The sequence below is a fragment of the Phoenix dactylifera genome, chromosome 15 (genome assembly GCF_009389715.1).
Source record: "Phoenix dactylifera cultivar Barhee BC4 chromosome 15, palm_55x_up_171113_PBpolish2nd_filt_p, whole genome shotgun sequence".
Lineage (NCBI taxonomy): Eukaryota > Viridiplantae > Streptophyta > Magnoliopsida > Arecales > Arecaceae > Phoenix > Phoenix dactylifera.
The window spans coordinates 3,787,681-3,811,895 of NC_052406.1; the positions used below are offsets into that span (position 1 = coordinate 3,787,681).

Sequence of the window (24,215 nt, forward strand, 5' to 3'; positions counted from 1 at the left end):
GGGATGCCCCGATACGTCGGGAAGCCTCGAGACGTCGAGGTGCGGTCTTCATTGACCAGACGAGCTCGGCTCGTTCTCCATCGACTTCCACCGACGAGCTCGGCTCGTTCTCCATCAACTAAACGAGCTCGGCTCGTTCTCCTACCCCGACCACGGTCGGGATGCCTCGAGACGTCGAGATGCCTCGATCCGTCGGGATGCCCCGAGACGTCGGGATGCCCCGGTTATAGGGATGCTCGAGACGTCGAGAGGCGGTCTTTATTGACCAGACGAGCTCGGCTCGTTCTCCATCGACTTCTACCGACGAGCTCGGCTCGTTCTCCATCGACCAACGAGCTCGGCTCGTTCTCCTACCCCGACTTCGGCCGGGATGCCTCGAGACGTCGAGATGCCTCGATTCGTCGGGATGCCTCGAGACGTCGAGATGCGGTCTTCAAGGACCAGACGAGCTCGGCTCGTTCTCCATCGGCTTCAACCGACGAGCCCGGCTCGTTCTCCATCGGCCAACGAGCTCGGCTCGTTCTCCTACCCCGACCTCGGCCGGGATGCCTCGAGACGTCGAGATGCCCCGATTCATCGGGATGCCCCAATACGTTGGGATGCGGTCTTCATTGACTAGACGAGCTCGGCTCGTTCTCCATCGACTTCAACCAACGAGCTCGGCTCATTCCCCACCGATGGATTTCTCTGCCGACGTCCTCAAAGAACGGAGTCCGAGCGGAGAAGCGGCTTCAGTCGCCTCGGCGAAAAGCAACCTTGGTACCAGGTACCCATTTATTAAATGTTTTTACATTATCTTATCTATTCTTGGATCTCTGCCGACGTCCTTAAAGAACGGACCCCGAGCAGAGGAGCGTCTTCAGTTGCCTCGGCGCGAGAACGCTCACGGTACCAGGTACCCATTTATTCAATATCCTTACATTATTCTATTTTTGGATTTCCCTCTGCCGACGTCCTCAAAGAACGGAGTCTGAGCAGAGGAGCATCTTTAGTCGCCTCGGCATGAAAACGCTCACGATACCAACAAACTTGGTATAAACCAAGTTTGTTGAATCCCCGTCACGAGCTGACGAGCATTCGACCCATTCGTTGGAAAAGAATCCGGTCCGCCCCGGCAACGTGAGGCTCGAAGTTCACTAACTTCGCTGAAGTTCCGAGTCCTAATGACCGCCCTAGGGCTTGGTCGTATTCTGGACTAGGCTCGGAAAGACTCTCCGAGCCCAAATCCCTTAGGCAAAAGTATTACTGTACCGCTGGCCGGAGGACCGAGCAATGGAGCTCGGCGAGCCGAACCTAAACCCGAACCCTGTGGCGGACTAAGTTGAGGCCATAGAGCCCATATCTTTGGAACCTAAAATGGATCCGAGCAGAGAAACTTAGCAGACACGAGTTTCCAAAGACATATTCATTTCAAAAAAGGCCCATAGGCTAAGTGCAAAGATTCGGGTTTGGCCCTTACAAGTATGGGGGGCCATCCCGACTTAACAACAAAAATTACACTTTAAGGCTCGAGCTCGACTACTTCGGCTCCAGCAGTGTCGGGAGCGGCTGGCTCAGCGGTCGGGACCTCTTGAGTGGCCTCGGCAGCAGCAGGAGCAGCCTCGGGGGCGACCTCGGTGACTTCAGGGATGGCTTCGGCCGCCTCGGCCAGACCTCTCTGGTCGGCCTCCGGGGTGTCTGCCTCCGCCTCCGGCCTCTCGACCCCTGCTCCCGGTTGAAGCAGGTTCACGTCAAAATCCGGGAGGAGCCGCCGCAGTTGGTTGCGGAAATCCCGGAAGCCCTGAATCAGCCCATTTACGCCCTCCTCTGCTAGGAGGTCGTGAAACTCCTCCGACTCGCGGAAGAGCTTTACCGCGTTTTGGGCATTCTCCCGAGCCTCGAGCTCCCGAGCCTCGTGGTACGCGGCCTTCCGCTCGAGATCTCTCAATTCCCGCTCGAGCTCTAAGTGACGAAGGCGGGCATTCCCCACCTCCTGCTCGTGGGAGGCCAGCGCCAGCTCGGCTTCGGCCAGACGAGCTTCTGCGGCGCGCAGTTCGGACCTCGCCAACGTATGCGCGCCCTTCTCTTCATCGAGCTCGGCGGTCAGAGCTCGAATTCCTTCCTCGGATGCTCCTACTCTTTCTTGGAGCACCTGACGTTCGGCCTCGGAGGCCTGGCACCTTGCCTCGGCGGCCAGGTACCTCGCCTGGGCCTCCTCATACCCACGCTGACACCTCCGGGCCCGCTCCCGGTAGTCTTGGATAATGTGCATCAGCGTTTCTGTCTCGTGCAAGTGCTGTAAAAGAGACGTGAAAAAACATAAGGCGCTACGAGTAAACTTTCGTAAATTACACAGACGAAGAAAAACTTACCCGGACGGCGTTGCAGAGAATAGCGTCCATGAAAGCATTATAGCTCATGGACCGCATCCTGGCCTGGTCGGCCGGGAGCAGCGCGACCCGAAACACTTCGCGCGCTACTCGAGGGTTGTCGAGGGCTGAATCGCCCTCGTATACCGACCAAACAGGTGCAAGGGGCACCCGCTCCCCCGAGCCTGATGGGCCCGGAAGGTCAGCATCGGCTGACCTGGATGGAGCCGACCCCGAGGCTCCCTGACTGCTCCCCGGCTCGGAGCTAGAAGGCTGGGGTCGGACAAGCGGCCGATCTGACTGCCGCATCGCTGAAGCGGGGCGCGCAAGCGCGAGACCCGCAGGACTCCTCCCCTGGCCGGCAACTGAAGCATCCTGCCGACCAGGAACTTGTGCCAAGGGCACTGGGCATGGGAGCACCACCGAAGCTCCCTGGGAGCCCGTGCCCCTGGAATCCGCGCCCTCCCCCCGACCAACATCGGGGTGCGCGGGGCGAGAAGGGCCCGCCTCGGAGTACGCGGGGCGAGAAGGACCCGCCTCGGCCACCGCTGTCGCCGGGGTCGCTGGGGTTGCCGAGACTTTCGCCTTCTTTCTCGGCTCGGTGGGCTCTCCCGAGAGCTCGGCCGCCCTCTTTTGGAAGCGGGCGTAGAGGACCTCGCTCTTTGTCACCATCTTTGCGATATCTGCAAGGGCGAGCAGGATTAGAACATTAGAACAGTAGCAAAACGAAAAAGACACTGTAACTATCCTTACCGTGGGGACGCGCCGAGCTCAAGCCCACGTTCACTAGAGCGTCCTCACATATGAGGCCGTTCAGCAAAATGCCGTCCCCGAGGCCGCGGATGGTGTCGATGATCCCCTGCTCACGTGGAGAAAGCTGGGGGGGCTTGTTGATAGACCTGAGCTGGGCCGGCCCCCACCTAGGGTCAAATCCCCAGGTCTGTTCAGAACCTAGGAAGAAGAACTTCTTCTTCCAGTCGTGAATAGACGAAGGGGCACCATGAAAAAGTGGCCGACCCGCCCGAAGGGCGATATAGAGCCACTCTCCGTCTCCCGGATTCGACTTAAAAATAAAAAGTCGCCGGAAAACATTGACAGAGGTCGGAATCCCGTGCAGTAAGCACAATGACAGGAAACCGATCACTGTCCTCCAGGCATTCGGAGCGAGTTGCGCCGGAACCAGCTGGCATACCGTCAACAACTCATTCACGAAGCCGTGAAGAGGAAATCGGAGGCCGGCCCAGAGTGATTCTAGATACACTCCGATCCGGCCTATCGGAGGATCGGTTACCCGATCCCTTCGCCTGGCGGGCTCCAAACGGAACCCGTGAAGAGGGAAAAACCACTCTTCGGTCATTTCGACCTCCAGGACGCTCATAGTAGACTCGACTTCACTGGGAAGAGAACCCATCGCGAGAGAAAAAGAGATTAAAAAGAAAAAAGGAGACCTGAGGAAGACGCCGGAGAAAAAGAACTTCGGACTGTGAAAAGCTGGAAGAAGAAAGCAATAAGAAGAGGATGGAAGGCCGGGGGAGAGTTTATATAGACCTCCCCAACAGCCCGGATCAGCGAGAAAAACGCTGTGTCCCGATTAGATGATAACACGTGTCGGTCCAAAAGGCAGAACGACGCGTTTAATTAGGGCTAGCGCTTCGAACACCGAAGCGCCCCATCGGATCGTGCGGCCCCATCATGAGCCCACGACGCGAGGACGCTTCGCAAAAGGTGTCCCAATAATGAGGCTTTTCGGGAAAGAAGAGACGCCGCCCATTAAAGGCACCTCGAAGCGTCCGATAATTCAAAACGCGCAATAAATTAAAATTTTCGGAATCCGTAATGACCCAACTAAAGCTACTTCCCGCGCTCCAGCTGGTAGCCAGCTGGAACTCGGAAGTCGGGGGGTAGTGTTGGGAAAAAACCCAAGTCATACCGCCACGGAGGCGCTCGACCAAAGGGCGCCGACCAGGAAGGCGCTCGGCCAAAGGGCGCCGACCAGAGAGAGCGCCAAAAAGAGGCGCTCGACCAAAGGGCACCGACCAGAAGGGTGCTCGGCTAGAGAGCGCCGATCAAGAAAAGGCCCAACCAACACAACCAAGTAGGGATGCTCGGCTAGAAAGAGCCGACCAGAGGACGCCGACCAGAAAAGCGCTCGGTTAGAAAGCGCTGACCAGAGAGACAAAAGAGCGCGAAATAGAGGCGATCGGCTAGAAGGCGCTCGCCCAAAGGGCGCCGACCAGAAGCACTAGAAGCGACCCCGCCACAGGGCGCCCCGCTGGGCGACCAGCTCGGCTCGGCATCCCTGCCGAGCCGATGCCTTGACCAATACTTATCTCCGCCTAACTTTTTAAAGGATCTGACGGCTACATACACAACTCCACTACAACCTGCCACCATCTCTGAGCCGTCAAGGCACAAGATCTCCGCAGGTATTTGGCACGGCCTGTCATTAATGCATGAGACCCCCTCGAGTCTCCGATGCACTCAGTCATTTAATGAACACGGCTCAAGACGATCTCCGGATCACTGAACCATCAGAGCGTATGGCTCTTCCTGACCGCCGGTTCTCTCAGCAATAAATGCACTTACCATCTACGAACCCCAGGCCCACTACGGCCGACGGTTCAACCACTCCAACGGGTCTGATCAACCACGACAACTCCCTGACCCCGGCCTGATTCGGCCTTATTCTCCACTACGCCATTAATGGGCCAGATCGTGCCCAATTATCACCAAAAAGGACAAATTCCCCTGTCACCTCCCAGGTAACACAATATCCCTCTATAAAAGGGAACCTGGGGGAAAGGAGGAGGGGGACCGAAGACCGAAGAAAAAAGAAGAAAACAGCACAGACACAATTGAACACAATATTCTCTTTATCTTCTCCACATATCTCTTCCTTGCTCTCTCCACATATTTGCCCCCTCTGACTTAAGCATCGGAGGGCCGGCGCCGGAAAGCCCGGCCACCGGCTTTTTTGCAGGACAGGACAGGACAGGACGCACTCTCCTTCGCTCACCCCCTCCACGGAGGACGCAGCCGGCCGGCGCACCGCCGTCCGCCCTCCCGGCAGCGGAGCTCCTCCTCCCCTGGCTTCGTGGCGGCCCCCGGGTCCAATTTCCAGCAACAGTTTCAATGTCAAAGTTTATCAGAATTGGACTGTAAGATGCCTTAAAATGAATACTATCAATCTGGGCAACCATATTCTACCAACCATTCCTTGGTGCTTCTGCTGGAGGGGTTTCAGTTTCAAGCATGGATATTGACAGCTCCCTCATAAATTTCTTCAAACAAAAACTTGTGCTAGATGCTGGAGAACAGGGAACATGAAATCGAAAAGGAAGCAGATTTAGTAGATGATATCAAACTTTCAATTTCGTTTTCCATTACAATTAAACATTATAGTACAGATGCCATCTTGTAGACATGAGCAAGGCTTGGTATCCACAGATAAAATCCTCAGATAAGCGTGTGGGGGCCAATTTCCTAGTTCGTCTAGGAAATTGAACATGCACGTATTGAGTATTATTCTGACCCATGGGAAGTCCCAGAGTAGGAGGCTCATCGCAGCTTGTCCAGAAAATCTAATAGTCCATTAGTTTTGACCTCAAGCAATGCCAGCCGTAAATCAATTCACTGAAATCCCTGTACAACCTGAAACTTAAATCTGCTCCATTTTCAATAACAAGGATTTGATTGCTCTTCTCTCAAAGAACAAAAAAAAGAAAAGGGGGTGGGGGGGGGGGGGGGGGTGGGATTTGGTTACTCAGACTCAGTTTGCAGCTTGTTCAAGCGATGGCCAAGCAATTTTATCATCATTGTTGTACCCATGAATCAAGAAATCTGTACAGTTCTTTCTGCAACCATGGTTATAGGGATTCCAGATTCGTCCACCTGGTCCTCGAAGATATGAGTAACGAGAAGCATTTGCCAACTCGTTGGTGGTGATGTTACGCGCTATCTGCATACAAATGAACACCTGACTGTAAGTCACTGTAAAATTGGATGTGATTATCTGCAAGACAATGCATGCAACAATGCTCCAAAGTGCACAATCCACTGCTCGGAAAGTTCTAATCGCATTCCGCATGTTTTCATTGCAACAGTGCCCATTATGTTACATTATGTATGTCTTGAAACATGGAGAGAGTTGGTAAGGACCATCCCTAGCAAGGAAAGGGTTCAACAATCATAAGTGAGAGCCCTTTCAACCTTAAAATATTTTGCAAGTCAAGAAGCTATAACAGATCTCCATTCAATCTGCATCTCTACGAGAAAGAACAGGGGCCTCGAATCACAATACCATATTTATCCCCTGCTGCAGAGATAGCTATTCCTGGCTCAATATTTCCTAGTGCTTAGAATCGCATGGTCAAAAATTTCATGACAGGCAGTTTCAAAAGAAATCAAAATTGTTATGCATTCCTGTCCAGTTTCATATTAAGTCATGGGATATGACAATAAAACTTTTCCAATCACTCACAATGAATCCTTACCAACCAATTAGTCATAACAAATTGTCCTTATTGTCCATATTGTTGCCATCAGATGATAGAAGTTGCATAACAAGATATATAAGACAGTGAGTTTCCATAGTCTTTTTTAGCAGAAATATTGCGAGTTCAAGGTGGGCAAACTTGTTTATTTTCAGACTTGCTTCAAACAGCTGATACCACGACCTTAACAAACCAGCATCCATTCAATTTTTGAGCTTATCTGTATAAATCCATCGTCATCTATTAGAATAAGAAACATGTCCTCCATCGGTGCTGATTTCATTGAAATATGCATCCTTCCACAATAATACGAGCCCGCAATTAATTTTTAATATTTTTGGCGGCTGGTGTTGCTGATCAAAAAAAAAAAAAGACACCATACAAGGATTATAATTTACAAGAAGCAACGAAAGGGTCTGCAAGAACCTATAGGAAGAGTTGGGTAGTATTTCTCACAAAATTTTGACTCCAAAAACCCTCAGGAGCAAGGGAGTCTGCCAGTTCATTGGCCGACCTAAGAAATGAGAACAAGGGAAATACCTCATTCTGCAACGTCGCACACCTTGCTGAAGAAAGCAAGCTTTCAAGACACACTACCAAAAGTGGACCAAGAGATGGCATTGCTTACGTGAAACAAATCTCGGTTCGTTCTATATCTACATTCTATCTGCCTATACCATCTTAACCAGTCTTCCACAGCTTTTCCTCAACTAGGGTGACTATTATTCGCTTCAATTCACAAATCATATCTGGCTATATTCTCCGTGGATTTGTTACCCATTCATTTCAACATTCTCATGTCAATGAACATTATCTTGCTCGACATTTTAATATACAAAATACTTTATTGTGCATATGCAGTTAACCATAGCCATACTACTATCTTGTATGTTTTCCTTCACTTTTGGACAGATACAATAGTCATATATCAAAAAAATGCCTCACCACTTCAGAAGCCTCTTTTTCAATATTGTAAAAATGATTGCATAGGTATATTACTTGGTTATCAATTTTTTAACTGGTACCTCATTACCATTTCCACCAAAATAGCAATACATGCATCCCTTTCCTCTATTGCTGCATTTTAAACTCCAAACCTCTAAAGTGTTCTTCCATTATTCAAACTTAGTTTTCAACCATATTATTAATCAAAAATTATCATCTACATCCATGAAACCTCTCTTATATTTTAGCATTTAACTGATTGATGACAAATACAAAGCAGTTAATGCTTTCAGGTTGACCATTGAATCAATTCCATCTCAGTTGTAAATTACTTATCAAGTCATAGTTTTTAATAATCATCATTGCTTCTTTACAGATGTCTCTACAGATCAATGTACAGTTTAGCATGCTCTTCTTAACAATCCTCATCTCTTGTGGCACTCTTAGCGTCTGCTTTTGGCCCTTCTTTAAGATCAATATGACTTGGTGCAGTTTCTTTTTATGTTTATGAGATTATGATAAAGCATATACATGATTAAGAAATGCAGTTGCACTTCTTTTTAATTTAGTTGCTTAAAAAGATTTCATTTTCCCGAATTCCTAACATTTTTTTAATTAATATAAATGTAGTTCCTTATACTAAGATTTCTTTTTAATTAATAAGATTTAGTGTGATTGCATTTAACTCACCCATATCCATATCCAGTGTGGCTATGATATTACCTCAATTATAAAAGCAAATATTCTGAAAAGTTTCTTTTTACATCTATAATTCATGTTGGAAATGCAGTATATTTCCTGCATTTAATCTCTCACCACCATCCTCACAAATTGCTTGGTCCTCCATAAACTGCCAATAGTGTCAGGCAAAAAGTACTCACATTTAATGAGCTTTCCCTGATCATTGCAAAAAATGACAGTGTTCCATCCTGAAACCCTCTACTTTTGATCTCCTCTCTCACCTTTTATCATCCCTCTCCGCTTTGACCTCTCTCCTCTATTTTCTATCACCCCCTCTCTCTCTCTCCCTTGATTCTTCAAGCACCCTCTTCTTCATTCCTTGATTCTTCTATGATCCTCTCCTACAACAATATGACGAAGACCAAGACGGATTGTCCCTTCTGCCATTGTAGCTTTTATGTGGAGTCTCAATGCATGAAACCACCATGAGATCTTGATTAATTCATTATCTTGGCTACATCTACCATGACAACCATCTTCTTTACGAATCTATAAGATCATAAAAAGGCTAGCTCCACTCTTTTCCGCTACCTCCCTTTTCCTTTTTCCAATCTTTGCTGCCCCCACCACCCACCCCCTCCCTTCCCCAACCCCTTCTCTATGAGCACTGACATCATTTTCGGTTCAGACTCTGTTTCCAACTAACTTTTCGGCTTTTAGTTGTGCCTTATAGATGAACTCAATTCCCTAATAATAAAAAGCTGTGTCTATCCGAGGGAATTTGGAAGAGTTCTATTTACTCATACGAGACTGATATGCAACAAGGTGCTTCCCCTGCAACAAGGAACTTCTTCATTCACATCAAAGTGGCCTTAGCAGACCTGTCACTTGCCTATAGTTGTCATGGATTGGAATTTGGCACCAATTCTAAAAGAGCTGATACCAGCTCAGCTAGTCATAAAAACAACAACTTAATCCTTTCATCAAACCATTTTGACCTACAACTATTCTCCATGGCCAAGCTCCTACCAACGGGAAAAAGGCATTGGATTATGATGATGATTGAAAAATAGTCAACTCAACATTTTTCAGGTGAACCAGTCATTTGACCAAAAACAACTGTGATAAACCCCAAAGTCAGGAAATATCCATTTCATGGTCAATTTTATTTTGCATGTTAACTGATGGTCTGCAGAGTTGCTGGATCCCAAAGGATCTGCCATCTTGGTGGTACTCGTGCCTATAGGCATGATGGCGTCACATGAATAGGAGACTTCCATGATTTAGACATCTAGAAGAGCATGATTCATGTCATATGATGGATACATTGCATAAGGCAAATCAAATTATGCCATTATTTGAGCCAGTAGACAAAAAACCCTTGTTAAATTGGATTCATTTAGATATCAAATTTTTGGCGAGGGCATTTTAAGACAAGGTATTAATTAATTAGTTTACATTATGTTTCACTCAGATAATTAGATCCTTTCTGGAATGATTCTTTCTTTAATTCCTTCTAAAAACTTAAATGTATCCAAGCAAGCTAGCAAGCAAGCAAGAGAGCAAGAAAGAAAGCAAGACAGAACGAAAGAAAGAAAGAAAGAAAGTTGCATGCACATATATTGATTAAACAAACAGAAAAAAGAATGAACCAGACAAGTTGTATTTAAGTGCCTGCACACTTTTATACATATTTAATAATCAGTTTTAATCTCTGATCACGTTGTTGAAGCCACTTTAGTCTAAGAAGTTCGGTTTGTTAGAGCACATCATCTTCCCAGTGACTACAAGTAGAATTCTAGGTTTATATTATTTTCATAAACATCTAGCATCTGTTCACACGTATCAGAGTCCCATCCCTGGGACAGGCTCACACTGCAAGAAGCATTTCTCCATTCCTTAACAACACTATGTACTGATGATCCTAGATGTAGCTTGCATCAACATTAATAGAAGAATTAAGTGCCAACAAACCATTACCTGTGATGCTTGTTCCACCGTCAAAGCAAAAACTCCAGATAACAAGATAACATCCAAGACAAAAAATGTAACAGCACCAGGATGTTCCATCACCATATGATGAATCCATGTCTCAGAAGAAGGAATTTTGGGTGACCCTGTCCACATTCCTGTTACGTAGCATAAAATTTAAAGATATCTAAATATGCCAAAGCAAATTAAGAAAAAGACCAGTATGGTTATCCAGGTTTAGAATACTCACTATGAAATGCAATGACAGCACCAAGAAATGTTGTCAATGTTCCCATACAAAGAAAAACAAAAAAATCCCATTTATTTTTCTGCAAAAGAACCAAGTAACAAAAGCCTAATCACTATGAAAAGTTTTAGTACACTATTCAACTACACAAGTAATCATGTAAATACATCTAGTTTTGAAGAAACACAGATTGTATTAAAATGCTGAATTACCCCATTTCTTCCAAACTGCAGCTACAATCTTACAAATTTCATATAATTCAACATATTATTTGTTCCATCATACCCAACTCATGCCAAACTACTACTCACCTTTCCAACACAGTTAGATATCCAAGGACAATGATGATCAAACTGCTCCACACAATGTTTACAAGAAAGACAGTGTTTGGAGCGCACAGGCCGGATTATCTGATGAGAAATGCAAGATTACAGTAAATATTCTTCAAGATAGGTATCTCACCTAAACAAGGACCCAGAAACAAAAGAATTATCAATGCTCAATGGACCACCACTATATGGAGTCGAGAGTGGGTTTTCTAGTTACTGACAAAAAACAGAAAAGAGTTCAATCAAGGTCACTTTACGATTGCGAAACCACCTACCCATCTCTCTCTCTCTCTCTCTCTAATAAAATGCTGTGCATACCTTACACGTAGGGCAGAGTTGGGACCAACTGCCTGTCCAAGTTGAAGAATTGTTGAGATCAATTTCCAACAGAGGATCCTGTCAGATACAAGCGGCAAACAATGGGATGACCGCAATAAAGGTTAATTCAGCAGAAGGTGTATAAGAATTAATTCAGATACAATTTGCAGAAAATAAGCTGAAGCAGAATAAAGAAGGATGAAGTTAATTAAATGAATGGTATATAAGCAATTCTACACATGCTTTTAAGCAAAGGTTTAGATCTTCATATCAGGCCCCATTTTGATTTTCTCCTGGAACAGTACAGTACCAGGATACAGGATGGTCAGGAGTTGGGACATCCTAAAACAGCCAACAACAACAATAAAAAAAAGAAAAAGAAAAAAAATGTGTCATGGTCCATTACAACCATCTGGGTGCATCCCAGGTGTCTGGACGCAACCAAGACAGTCAGGACAGTCACGAAGTTCTGGTTCAAAAGAGAACCATGTTCTAGGACCCGACGTCCTGTTGGAATTGTATGGTATGGATAGCATCATCCTGTCGGCAGGACCAAAGCCTTATTTTTAAGTTTCGATTGAAACTCCAATACCAAGCCAAAACTTTTCAAATTTTGGACCGAGCTAATGCAAAGCCGTGGTTGGTTCTGGAACTTTAGTGAAGACTTAGGGGAGGGACCAATTATGAGCAATTGGTGCTTATTATTGTTTCCTGTTTTTTTTTCATTCCAAGAAGCATTTCATCAAGACCAAAGTCAGAACCTAGAAGTTTCGAAAAAAATTTGAAGTAGTATGATGTTATATAAAAAGTGGAATCTATAGAATGTATGATTTTCCATTAGTTTATCCATCATTGTGCATGATTGTCAAGGATATAGATTGTCATGTATTAGATTGTCTTTAGTCATCAAATGAAATATAATTATCAAATTACATGTTGCATTCTCAAATAACATGTTGATTCAATCATTTCTTAAAAAGAAATAATAAAGTGTGGACTATTTATGCATGAAGCCATGGAGCAGTAAACCTAAAGGTCTGAAGCAGCACAATATATTGTAAGGCCTAGTTTGGAAAGGGATGGACTATGGTGGGGACAAGGTGTCAAACCAGGTGAGCATATGTGAAGGCAGGATAAGGCATAACTTCTGATCAGGAGAAATGCTATATCCTACGTACTGCCATTCAGGTGATGCCCAAAGGATAAGAAAAGAGAGTGATAATTTTTTGATGGAATGGACAAATTTGCCTTGTAATTTAATTTTCTCGAGTCAATTTCTAATAAATAGTAAGAATAAATTATCAATATTATACTATAATATGATATTACATTGAGCTGTAATGCATAATATAATATTATTTTGTTGTAATATTATATTAGAACATAATAACATAATATAATATGCTTTGAGAATATTATACTATCATAAAATAATAATAAATACTATCATTACACTGTTTAAATTTTAAGTGGGTTATTTTTGGATTAAGGAAAAATAAAATGGACCTAACCCACCTAGGTATAGACCTTATCAGCCTACTCTTGGCCTGCAGTTGTACCCCTAAGCCCAACTTTGACTGGATTGCTGGGTTATAGCAAACCTTACTGGTTCAAATGCAAGTTTGGCTGTAAACCCCAATTAAATGGGACAAAAAGGGCTCATCCCTGATCCATGCTAGGCCTACGATAGTTCCTAAATAATTTGCTTGACTTGTTTTGTTTTTTATTGTTTTCTTGTAAATTTTTGAAACACTTTTTAGATTAAAACTACCAAAAATAGAGCCGATTCTCAAAATCAAAACACATTTGATCCAACTAAAGCCGAAACCAAAACTATGTTTTCGGACCTAAGTTCTTTGAAAAAGAAAAAACTCAAGACATCTGCCCCATCATCTACCTATCATTTGTAACCTGATATCACAGTCAGACATTTAGGGTTCGGGGTTTCATTTATTTGCTTGTACATCTGAAAGTGGGTTGAATAAAGTCCTACTTTTTTCAGATCCATATCAGATCAGATTTGGATAGAAAGTCATAATTCAAACAGATCCAGATACGGATTCGGATACAAAAATAGGCTTTTTTCCAATCTGGATACAGTGGATTTCGATTTAGATATCCAAATAGTCAGATTTTCTTGGATTCAGATATCTAGAAAATAAGGTCTTTTTCAAAATTGGATCCAGATTTGGATATCTGGATACTAAGGGTTCTTATTTTTATATTCAGATGTCCAGATACTTGGCATTATCTTAATTTTTTTTTACAAAAAAATCCTTTATTGAATTAATCCTAGAAGCTTGCTTGAAATTGATATGAATATCATACAGTTTTTATTAATTAAATAAATTTGCTATGTAAGATGTATGTCATTCTCCTACCACTTAAAAACCATCAATATGCGTAAATTATATAATTTAGTAAATCCTTTGCCCTTTCCTCAAAAAAGAAAATTTCTTATCAAAGTCTTAAATATCATAGGACAGGGCTATCCCAGCTTTTCCATGGAATGCAGCACTCCACATAATGGCACTCAAGCTGGTTGATGTCTCATCCCATTTGAGTCTACTTCCTGACTCGTCCCATCACAACACTAGGAATAGCCCTGCCTCAATGCTGGAGATGTTGGGATGCTATGCCTTCCTAAGAGTATCCAAACCTTGGTCCTTATCAAATTTTGCTCATAAATCTGATTTACATTCAGAATAACATCTGATTTATATATATATACTCATTTAGAACAAATCAGGGTACCGTTAATTTTTGATTCATATGTATATATGTTTAGAACAAATATGGGTACAAACTTTAGTATCTGTTAATACTGACTATTGAACAAATATAGATATACATATGGACATCACCAATATCCAATCCGTATCCGATCTGTTTTCAGCCCACTTTGCTTACTAACTAGAAAAACTTCCTAAATATAAGCATGTATCAGATTGTCTCAAATGCCATCAACTTTATCGTCTGATGGTCTATTAGCCCATTATTATTCCTCCTTCACTTTTCCTTCTTATTTATAATTTAAACATAAACAAAGTGAATTCGATTCAGGTCTCCTGATTTCGCCGAATCCTCTATTTCCTCTTTATTAACCCTAAGAAAATTTTGAAAAATATTAATATCGATATTACTAATAATGGTCCTTAACAAAAGTATTCCCCTTTCAACACCGAATCATCTATTAAGTATTTCAATTGGTATAAAGGATTTCCCTGGCAAAAGTAGGAAAACACTAAGGAAAACTTGTCTAGATGTGCATAATGATTCGAACCAACACATATGTGAAGCTGACATATAATACAAATCAATTTAGCAACTAATGACTTACATGAGGTAACAACTCAATAAGTCACTGGTAATTTCTTTTGTGATTATCATTCAACAACTCATCATTTAAGATAATGAAAGAAGGTATGGAAATTCATGCCAAACAAAATATAAGAAAAAGCCCATTGGAAATTATTCCTAAAAATGAACTATAATAAAGATGATTTTACTTAGCCTTTTTAATCACTTTAGCATTTCATGTTGCCTGCCAAATTTAAACATATAGAACTAGCTCCATCCCAGATAACTATAACTGGGTTATGGATCCTACTTCAATTTGGTCCCATCCCAGGCAAACCCTTTTTTCCATATTCAGTGTGTTTTTAGCTAAATCTTTTATTACCAATGTGTGTTATAGTTATCAACAATATGCAGAACATGCAACTGAGATAGACAATACATACTCCTGCACCTGCATTCTTTGCTGACCGTCTAATATTTGGTTGGATATAGCCAGGATCCTTGCTGCAATACAACCACTTAATGAGCTCAGAGAATGTATTAAATTGGGCAATAACATGGGAAGTATAACATAGTATCATATCCAGACATGTATTCTATTGCAGATCATCCAAAGGACCTAGGTGATAAATGAGGAAAAAAGGAAGCATACTTATAGATATTTTTCTATTAAGAATATTTTTCAGAGAAACAAAAAGGCTTATCACATGTAAACTATATAACCACCAATGTCAGTTCCAAGGCCTGAATGAAAAGATTCAGAACAACAGAGGAATTCAGTGAAATACTAAATATTGCTAGATGATTGATAACAAGCAAAAGACATTCACTATTTTTGCTTGACGTTTATCAGTTAATGCTATATGTACTGGAAATGTTCATCTGAGTTTTATCTATATAAATTTCAGACATTTTTGAGAAAGTGAGTACAAAAAACTATTGAATATTCTGTTACAAGCTAAGACAGTTATCTACACTTATCTTAAATGAAAAAATACTCTCTCTCTCTCTCCCTCTCTCTTCTCGTGACTGTTTTTGACTTTCCCTATCTGAGGATGGAAGATCGCTGGTGCTTTATATGACTGCCACTAGAGAAGAAGATACGACTTTAATTTTATATTTTTAATTTTATCCTTCTTGGGGCGTATGATTTGGACCTAAGCAAGCCTTAAAAAATCTCAAAAAGTGGGCTATATGCTGCCACCCCAGCTGTACAAGTGCAATGTGTACACGCAGAGTTTAGAACTTTAGATGCTTGGTGCAATCCATTTTGAATTTGAGCAAGCAAGCTAACTTGTTTTGCATCAAGCATTTAGACTGACTATTTAAACATATTATACAATATAAACACTTACCAAGAACATGACTTTATTACATATGATTACAGCTGCCTACCCACTTCATGGAGATAGCAACTGTTTCACTTGCCACAGATATCAAACATGCTAAATACAACTTTAATAATGTCAAATGGCCAACTTGCAAATACAATTTAAGAGGTGTAAACATCTCGCTCGAAGTAGCATCAAAAGGGCACTTTTGCTTTTGCCAGAAGTGTTCAGGGACCTAGGAGATGAAGATGCCATCATAGCAAGAAAAATAAGGTAATGAATTTCTTCTGGGTCTTTTTTATCACCAAATGAGTGAAATGATGTTACATTGTCGAATAGTTTTCATGGACCCAAAAACCTCTAAAAGGTCTGACTAACAATGGCATCATGAATGTTGTCCAGATATAAAAAGATTTTGAACTTTACAAGTACTTGCAAAACTACAAGAAAAACATCCCAGGATTAGCATATTCATCAGTTTGTAACGATAAGGCCATCTAGTAAACAATTGAAGTTATGCCTAACCAACCTAAAGAGTTACCTGCTACATCTGTAGAACATTAATAGTGAACCAGCTGCAAGTGAAAGACCAGTCCATACCCAAAGGCCAACAACAGCAGTAACCTTTGTAAAATTAGGTGCTAGAAAGAGGGAAGTAGAATTAGAGACTAAATTTTGCAATCATCAACTTTCATTACTCATCAATCAGTAAATCAAGATAACAGCATTACTCACCAATAAGGATGGAGTTTATGAAAAGAGTCAATAGGATAATAATCACAAACAGCAAAATCGGCGCATATCCAATTTTGTTAATCCTTCCAGAACAAACTTTATCATTGCAGGAATTTCCATTTGCGCTTGTTGCATTGGACTGAATACAGCACAGTAATTAATACTAGTAAAGTTCAGAAAGGCTTCAGCACATTCAGGTCATATTCAGTAGCACCTAAATTTTTTTTCCAAAAGCAGCATATTACAAATCTTCACAGTTCATAAGCAATCATCAACATATCAAGGTTCATCTTGAGAAGGTACAACATTCTTCAGGTTCATAAAGCAAACTGATTTCTCCATAATCACAACAATGAATTTAATCTGAAGTTCAGATTTAAGTAACGTAGCCATCATAGATGTATTTGAGAACAGTATGTAAGCAACCCCAGACGAATCTCCAACAGAATTTAAGTATAAATATCTTTCAAGTGAACCCATAACTATTAGTTCAAATCTAAAATGGTGAACATTATGTATGTATAAAAGATAAAGAATATGATAACCTCTCATCAGTACATACAAGAATGCGGGCGACATGTCGATGACCTTTATCAGATGCAAGCCGAGCAGGAGTAAACCCTTTATTATCCTTCACCATCAATTCTGCTTTAGTGCCTGCATGTACAAGCAAAGTGCACACCTCTGTGTTGCCTCGCTCTGCAGCCCAGTGCAAAGCTGTGCAGCCTAACACCGTAACATTTAAAATATTATTAGCATCTAAATTGATGAGTAACTTCTGTTTTCAGCATTTTGAGATCCACTAAATTAGTTTCCAAATATGTCATATGATGCAATTACAAATGATATATGTCAATAATATTTAGCAACCAATACCTAACACTGTTTTTTAAAAGATAAATGGTTTATAATGTGTGCTTTTTTCTTTTAAGTATTAGGATTGCCACCTATGAGGAGGTTAGCCAACCTCAGGCAGCAAACATGGCAGAATCACAATTAGAGTTTTAAAATGCCGTTGCAGTATGTGGGTGGTCAAGGGTCTCTATAGCGCTTTTGTGGTATGCGAGCTAATATACAGGTGAATTCTGCAATTAGTACTTCTTAAAATACTTAAAGATGAATGAAATATAATAAAAATAATAATAGTAACAGTAGTGCTTTTTTATATAACAACAGCAATATTAATAACAGCAACTAATATTTAGTTCCTATTAAGTACTTAATATCTAATAGCAAAGTTATATTTACCTGTAGTAAGCCAGCCCGAAACCCCACTTCCACCCTAAACATTAGCTTGAGCCAGCACGTCTGGGTGGGTCACACAGGTGGCTGTACAATGCTAGGTAGGCCATATATGCAGTCAACTGGTGCTATGCTGACCAACTCTTCAGCCTATTTGCAACAGGACCACAAATCTTAACCTCAAATGGTGAGTGTGGTGCAGTTAGGGGACCGCATTCACATACGCAAGCATGTATGTGGCTCCATAGACTAAATCTAACACATACTCACAGTACTTATTACTCTAGAATCTAATCATACATAAAATTCAAGGACAAATGATCGTCGCTCTGCTAAGCTAGGCATTCGAGATAAGACTACTTCCATCTATGAGATGCCTATAGGATAAAAGTGGCTTACACACCTGCTACAGACATAGAGTGAGATGCATACTTTCCATTTTGAACTTATTAAAAAATAAGAAAAAAACTGCATTTGCTCATATCAAGCCATAGATTCACAATATCATGCCACTTCTTCCCATATAAACCCATAGATTCAGAGTCACCCCACCTGACTAGCATTTAACTAATTTTTCCCTATGCATAATTATAGGGTTATCTCACAATATCTGAGAGAGAGGGAGGGAAGGAGGGCTTAACTACTATATAATAGGAAGGCCACAAAGAAATTGCTGCATTTACTCTAAATTACTATCTGTAAATAAACACAAAAAGGAATAATGCTTAATAAGGAGAGGAAACTGCATGAAAGTGTCAATTAGGGATACCTTCTTTATCTTGCCTCCCTTGGTATGCGTCCCTGAACAGAAGCAGCCTTACAGTATCTGCATCTCCCTTGTACACAGCCCTGGACAATGGCATGAGATGTTTAAGATGATTGGCTGATAAATGTAGCAAACCCATAACTTAAAAAAAATAAGTGGTTTTTCCCTTATTGATTTGGCATCTATTGCAGATACATAGCAATTCTAAAACACTCATATAGGTAATCCAACAAAAAGGAGAAAAATGTGATTGCACGAAAATTCTGCAGAGTGATAAACTGATTCCAAAGGAAAATACACTTTCACTGAATTACAAGACAAAATTCCAAGGTGCTCAGACCCTCTTGTCGACTTTACAAGAGATGAGATCGGATGTTGTAAATTGGAATTGTGATAGAAATTAAATTGAAAACAATGTCAAATGAATTCACAATAACAGCAATTAGAAAAGTAAAGAAGTGATGTATATAATGGTCTATATCTCCACCGGTATCTCGGTCAATATATCGGTTTGTATCAGTATTGGGAAGCTACTAATACGGTATAACTTATATCTCCACCATAATTATATTGGCCAATATAAATAGATACAATTGTTATTGGCTAACGTGATATCAGAATATCGGCTAAGATTTCCTAATTTGCTTTTTATGATTTTAAAACAATATTTTAATTATTAATTATTCAAATCAGCAATTAAATATGAAAGTAAATCCAAGTTTACCAATAATAACCAAGACCTCAGAAATCTTGGTTCCTATAATATCAGCCATGATATATTCGATAATATTAGAGAACCTAATACCCCAATTAACATCAACATGAACATCATGTACAATCAAGTACAATAGGCTGGCCTTGGCACAATGGTAAGCTTATTCCATTGTGTTTTTTTTATGAACATCAAGTATATGCAGGTCAGGGCATTAAAACCATAACCAACCACTCTTCTTACTACCTGGGGTTACCTTCTTATAAATATCTTCCACCACTAAACAAGTTCAACTAAATTCATACAACAGTTTGAGCCTTTGTACAGTACAGCATTTACCAGCCTCAACCATCCACCTTTGATTATCAAACAAGACAATGGATCTCACTTTTCTTCTAGTTCTAAACAGTAACTAATAATTGAAACTTCTATATGTAACAAAAGCAGTAACTAATATCGATACAATGGAAAAATAAAAAAGAGCCAATCTTTGACCAAAATGAGACATCCAAGATGTTATATGCTTGCACAACATTTATGTTAAGGTAAAAGGTTAAATTAGAGCATTAAAACAAAAATATTTAAAGCAAAGATATCAAAAGAACTAGGCAGCCCCATAATAAGTTAAACTTGCATTAATCATGAGATTTCAAATATCATCTAAAATGATATCTTTTAACTTGCTAAGCAATCAAATGGCTGTTAATTTAACTTTTTATTTTTTTTGGTTTTAAAGGACTAATTCAAGTAAAGCCAAGCATGCCCTAACTGAAATATGTTGTGGGCTTCCAAAAGTGGAATGGCTCCAGAGCAACTTTATGTATGAGGTTACCTAAACAATGTGTGGGTGTGCATAAGCAACTTTATCTTTGCACTTACAACTGGCATTAGAGAAGTTTTCTCTTAACTAGTCATAACTGTTTTGCAGAAAGGAGGTCATTAGCATATGGAAATGACAACCCACGGGCTCTTAGAAGCTAGTGATTCTCTAAAGGGTAATGGCAGCAAAAAGGGGAGTCAAGAAAACCAAAATACAAAGGAAGTCTAGGTTCACCACTGATCATGAGCCAGCTACAATTCATTTTGGCAACTAAAGCATTGGCAGATAAGGATGACCAATTAGCTGTCCAAAAAACATGAGCTATTTCTCTCCTTTCTTTTTCTCTTTTTATTTTTTCAATTTATTTCTGTGGGGGGGTGGATTGGAAAACATGATAGTATCATCATGTCAAGGATAGTATCATCATGTTAAGGCACCACATGGTATCTAAGCAAAATACCATCCCTTAGGCAGATGCTCTAGGCAGTTCATATCTAAAAACATATAACTTCAGGATAAAAGGTCAACAAGTAGACAATTAGAAACCATTCAGTAACAATCTGAAAAAATAAATAAATAAATAAAGATAAAGGGGACGCATATGCATAGACAGCATTAGAACACTTTCTAAGACACCAGAACCAGCAACTCCAATAACAAAGAAAACCAACTAGATGAAAAGAATGATATACCAATGCAGCGGACTTCTCCCATCATTATCTGTGGCATCAAAATCTGCCCCGTAGTGAGCAATGATGTGATTTAAGAATGTCGTTTGTCCATACTGTGCTGCAACATGAACTACCTGATGCAAATCCATCCACAAATCAAGATATGATCAATATAATCTAATAATATAACACATAACAGCTAAAGGCAATACATGAAGTCCTTGATATGCAGCATGAATTGAACTTTCAAGCATTAGCCTCACACTGCAAGAAAGTAAATGAAATGGTCAACTACTGCTGTATAGATTGAAAATGTATGCATAGGCTAGAAAAGCAAATTAAACGTTGCTAACAGACCTTCTATGAAAGGGCAAAAGACCAAAGCCTTCTTTTTAAGGACCAAACAACAAGCCTCGTTAACATAACAGCAAAGGAAAAAAATACAGTTGAATTGGGTATGTTAAATCGTCAATAATTCTTATTTTCAATACTGAAATGAACTTAATCAACACCCGGGTGTGATTCACTGGCATTCTTCAAAGTGAAACTGAATGAGTGAATAATATACAACTTAAGATCTAAAAATACCCATAAGGACAAGATAGCCAGACGAGCCAACAGCGGCTAGTCTACATATAAATGCATGTACGATATAGGCCAGCAATTCCTGCTATTTCTATACGATGTTAATACCATAGCCCTTCTTTTACATGGCAATGGGGAGGTCATGCTTCATAATCTATATCCAGGAAAGGAACAACCAAGAGTGCCTGGTTAATATTGGAGCTGTTGAGGAAAAGAAGAGTTTCATCTACATTATTCATGCCATAGCCCTTTACTGTAGATAAAGTAGGGTACATTTCATTTGTTGAGTTCAATTAACACTTATTTTAATTCATGAATATAAACAACTCAACATAAGGAGCATCTCATTGCATTGCTAATACTTTTGCAATAAAAAGAAAACACTTCAAAATATTCAAGCCCATTTGGTTGAGAGTAATCTGGTATGGAAAAATAAATTTCATGTCAGATTACCATGTTTGGTACGAAAAGTGGATGAGAGAAATGATAAAGTAAATGGTGGGTCTCATATCTATTTTTTTAGAGAAAAAGTAAAATAAATACCACCAAAAGGGTGGTATTTGTTTTTCTATACCAAATTACCGAGTAGAGAAAATCTGAAAATATCATTAGAAATACCCTCACTTATATTATATTAATATTGTATTACTTATATTATATAATTATTATTAATTATATTTTTATATATTATATTAATATATATTGTATTAATATATTTGTGATTAATAATATTTATAAAACATAATATATTTACTACATTAGTATATCTATCAATAAATATTAATTATTAATAAATAATTCGTAAATATTTATTAATTATCAATAAATGTAACATAGGATTTATTAATAATTAACATATCTATTTATATACCAAAATATACTGAAATTTATTTATAATAAGAAATATATTTTCTAATATATATAATTAACATAAAATATTTATTAACTGATATACATATTTGAAAATTTAAAAATGCTATTACTTAAATTATTTATTCAAAAATATTGTTAGAAATTTAGCAACATTCTCGCAAAAGATTACCTCTAACCACACATATTTTCCGATGCTACTTTCCAAAGTAATTTTTCCACCAATCAAACACGATAAAATTTATTTTCTCCCGTCACATTACCCCCAACCAAATGAACCCTCAGTTCTTTCCTCAGAAAAATTGCTGATGCTCTTACTAATATCGAACAGCTTGACATCATATATTGCATCATACAACCTACAAAGCACAAAATGTTCAAATGTGCGTTTCAGGTATGCACCGCCGTACCTTTGGCCAAAGAAGGATTCTTTTGAATCAAAACAGTAAGGCAAAAAAATCTCTCGCCGCACCAAACTCTTAATCATGCCCCTTTCTTTTTCCAATGTGAATCATCCACAATTTCTCTCTCAACAGAGGAAGGCGATGACAAGCAGTCTCGAAATAAAATATTACCCGGTAACCATTTAAGTCGGCAGCCTCAACCCGAGCTCCATTCTGAAGCAGCACGACAGCCACCGCAATTGAACCACGGACCGCCGCCCAATGAAGGGCCGTCTGCTGCGTATGGTCGGTGGCATTCACATCGCCCCCATGCTTTGGAAATCAAAAAGCTGTAATCAGAAGCAGCAATCCAGGACGCCTTGAGAGAACCGGAAAGAGAAACTAGGAAAAAACTACCTCAATTATGTACTCGGCGATATCAGCATAGTTGTTGAGGGCGGCCCACTGAAGCGCGTAATAGCCGTTGCCGTCGGGCCTGGCGACGGACTGCCCATTCCTCTCCACGAACCTACGGAGCTTCTCCAAGTCCCCGTAGGCGGAGGCGGAGTAGACGTCGACGACGAGGTCCACAGAGGGATTATCCCCGGCGGGGATCCCGTTTTGCTGGGTTTTGGGATCCGAGACGACTTCGATCTCCCCGGCGGCGGACGCCATGCCCTATAGCACGCAAGGCGAATCGGAGAGAAGAGGAGAGCCCGGGTTTGGAAGGAAGAGAATGTGGTTGGGGTCAAGATTCTAGGGTTAGAGTTCGGGTTTTTATTTTTTTGTGAGACTCCGAACGACGTCATGGTCGCCTTTTTGGAAAGACGACCGCCGTCGCTGGAGGAGAGGTTTCAGGGGGAGGCGGCTTCGAGGCCTTCGTTTCAGTGGTCCGCAGAAATAAGATGAGAAGGTAGCGGTCAAAGGTGTCTCGGCACCGGGGCCGGGTTCGTTATGGACGATCTACGGAGGATGTTTGGTGGTCGCACGTTAGTTAAACTTTTCTCGTGGAGAGATGAACTGGACGGCGGATATGGTCTTTTGACCACCGTATCTACTCCAGCGTGCCGTTTGACTTCACCTTCTGCAGTCTTACGTGCGAATCAGGGATGAGAGCAAAAAATTTCTAAAGTTCAACGCGGCTAATAATACTTATCGCAAAAAAACACAGTCAGCATGATTTTTTTTTGACTTCAAAAAAAAAAAAAAAATTAGAACTCGGTGCGCCCTTAACTTTAAGGGCTCGTTTGGTTCGCGGAAAAAGAAGGGGGGAAAGTGTGGTCAACGAAAAAGTAATGAGATGCCTCTTGTTTGGTTGGAGTTTTCAAAGGAGAGAGAAGGGAAAGTTGTATTCCCATGGGAATATGATTCCCACATTTCATGGGAAAGTCTTTCCCATGAGAAACATGGGAAAGTTACTTTCCCATGAGGCGGGAATCACTCCATTTTTACTTTTTCCCAAAAAGTC

At 40.9% G+C, this 24,215-nt stretch overlaps 1 protein-coding gene across 1 annotated transcript; it reads right to left on the reverse strand.

Annotated features, from left to right (window-relative positions):
• Positions 1-5,679: 5,679 nt before the first annotated feature.
• On the reverse strand, positions 5,680-23,639 carry LOC103704250 (probable protein S-acyltransferase 23). Its single transcript, XM_039134138.1, has 13 exons — positions 23,165-23,639; positions 22,940-23,080; positions 20,931-21,043; positions 18,710-18,789; positions 17,261-17,424; positions 16,699-16,837; positions 16,505-16,604; positions 15,076-15,136; positions 11,333-11,410; positions 10,997-11,095; positions 10,689-10,767; positions 10,448-10,596; positions 5,680-6,306 (listed from the first exon to the last, which is right to left on the reverse strand). Exons 1-13 carry the CDS (start codon positions 23,420-23,422, stop codon positions 6,118-6,120), a joined length of 1,650 nt encoding a protein of 549 aa, XP_038990066.1. The 5' UTR covers positions 23,423-23,639; the 3' UTR covers positions 5,680-6,117.
• Between the last annotated feature and the right edge of the window lie 576 nt (positions 23,640-24,215).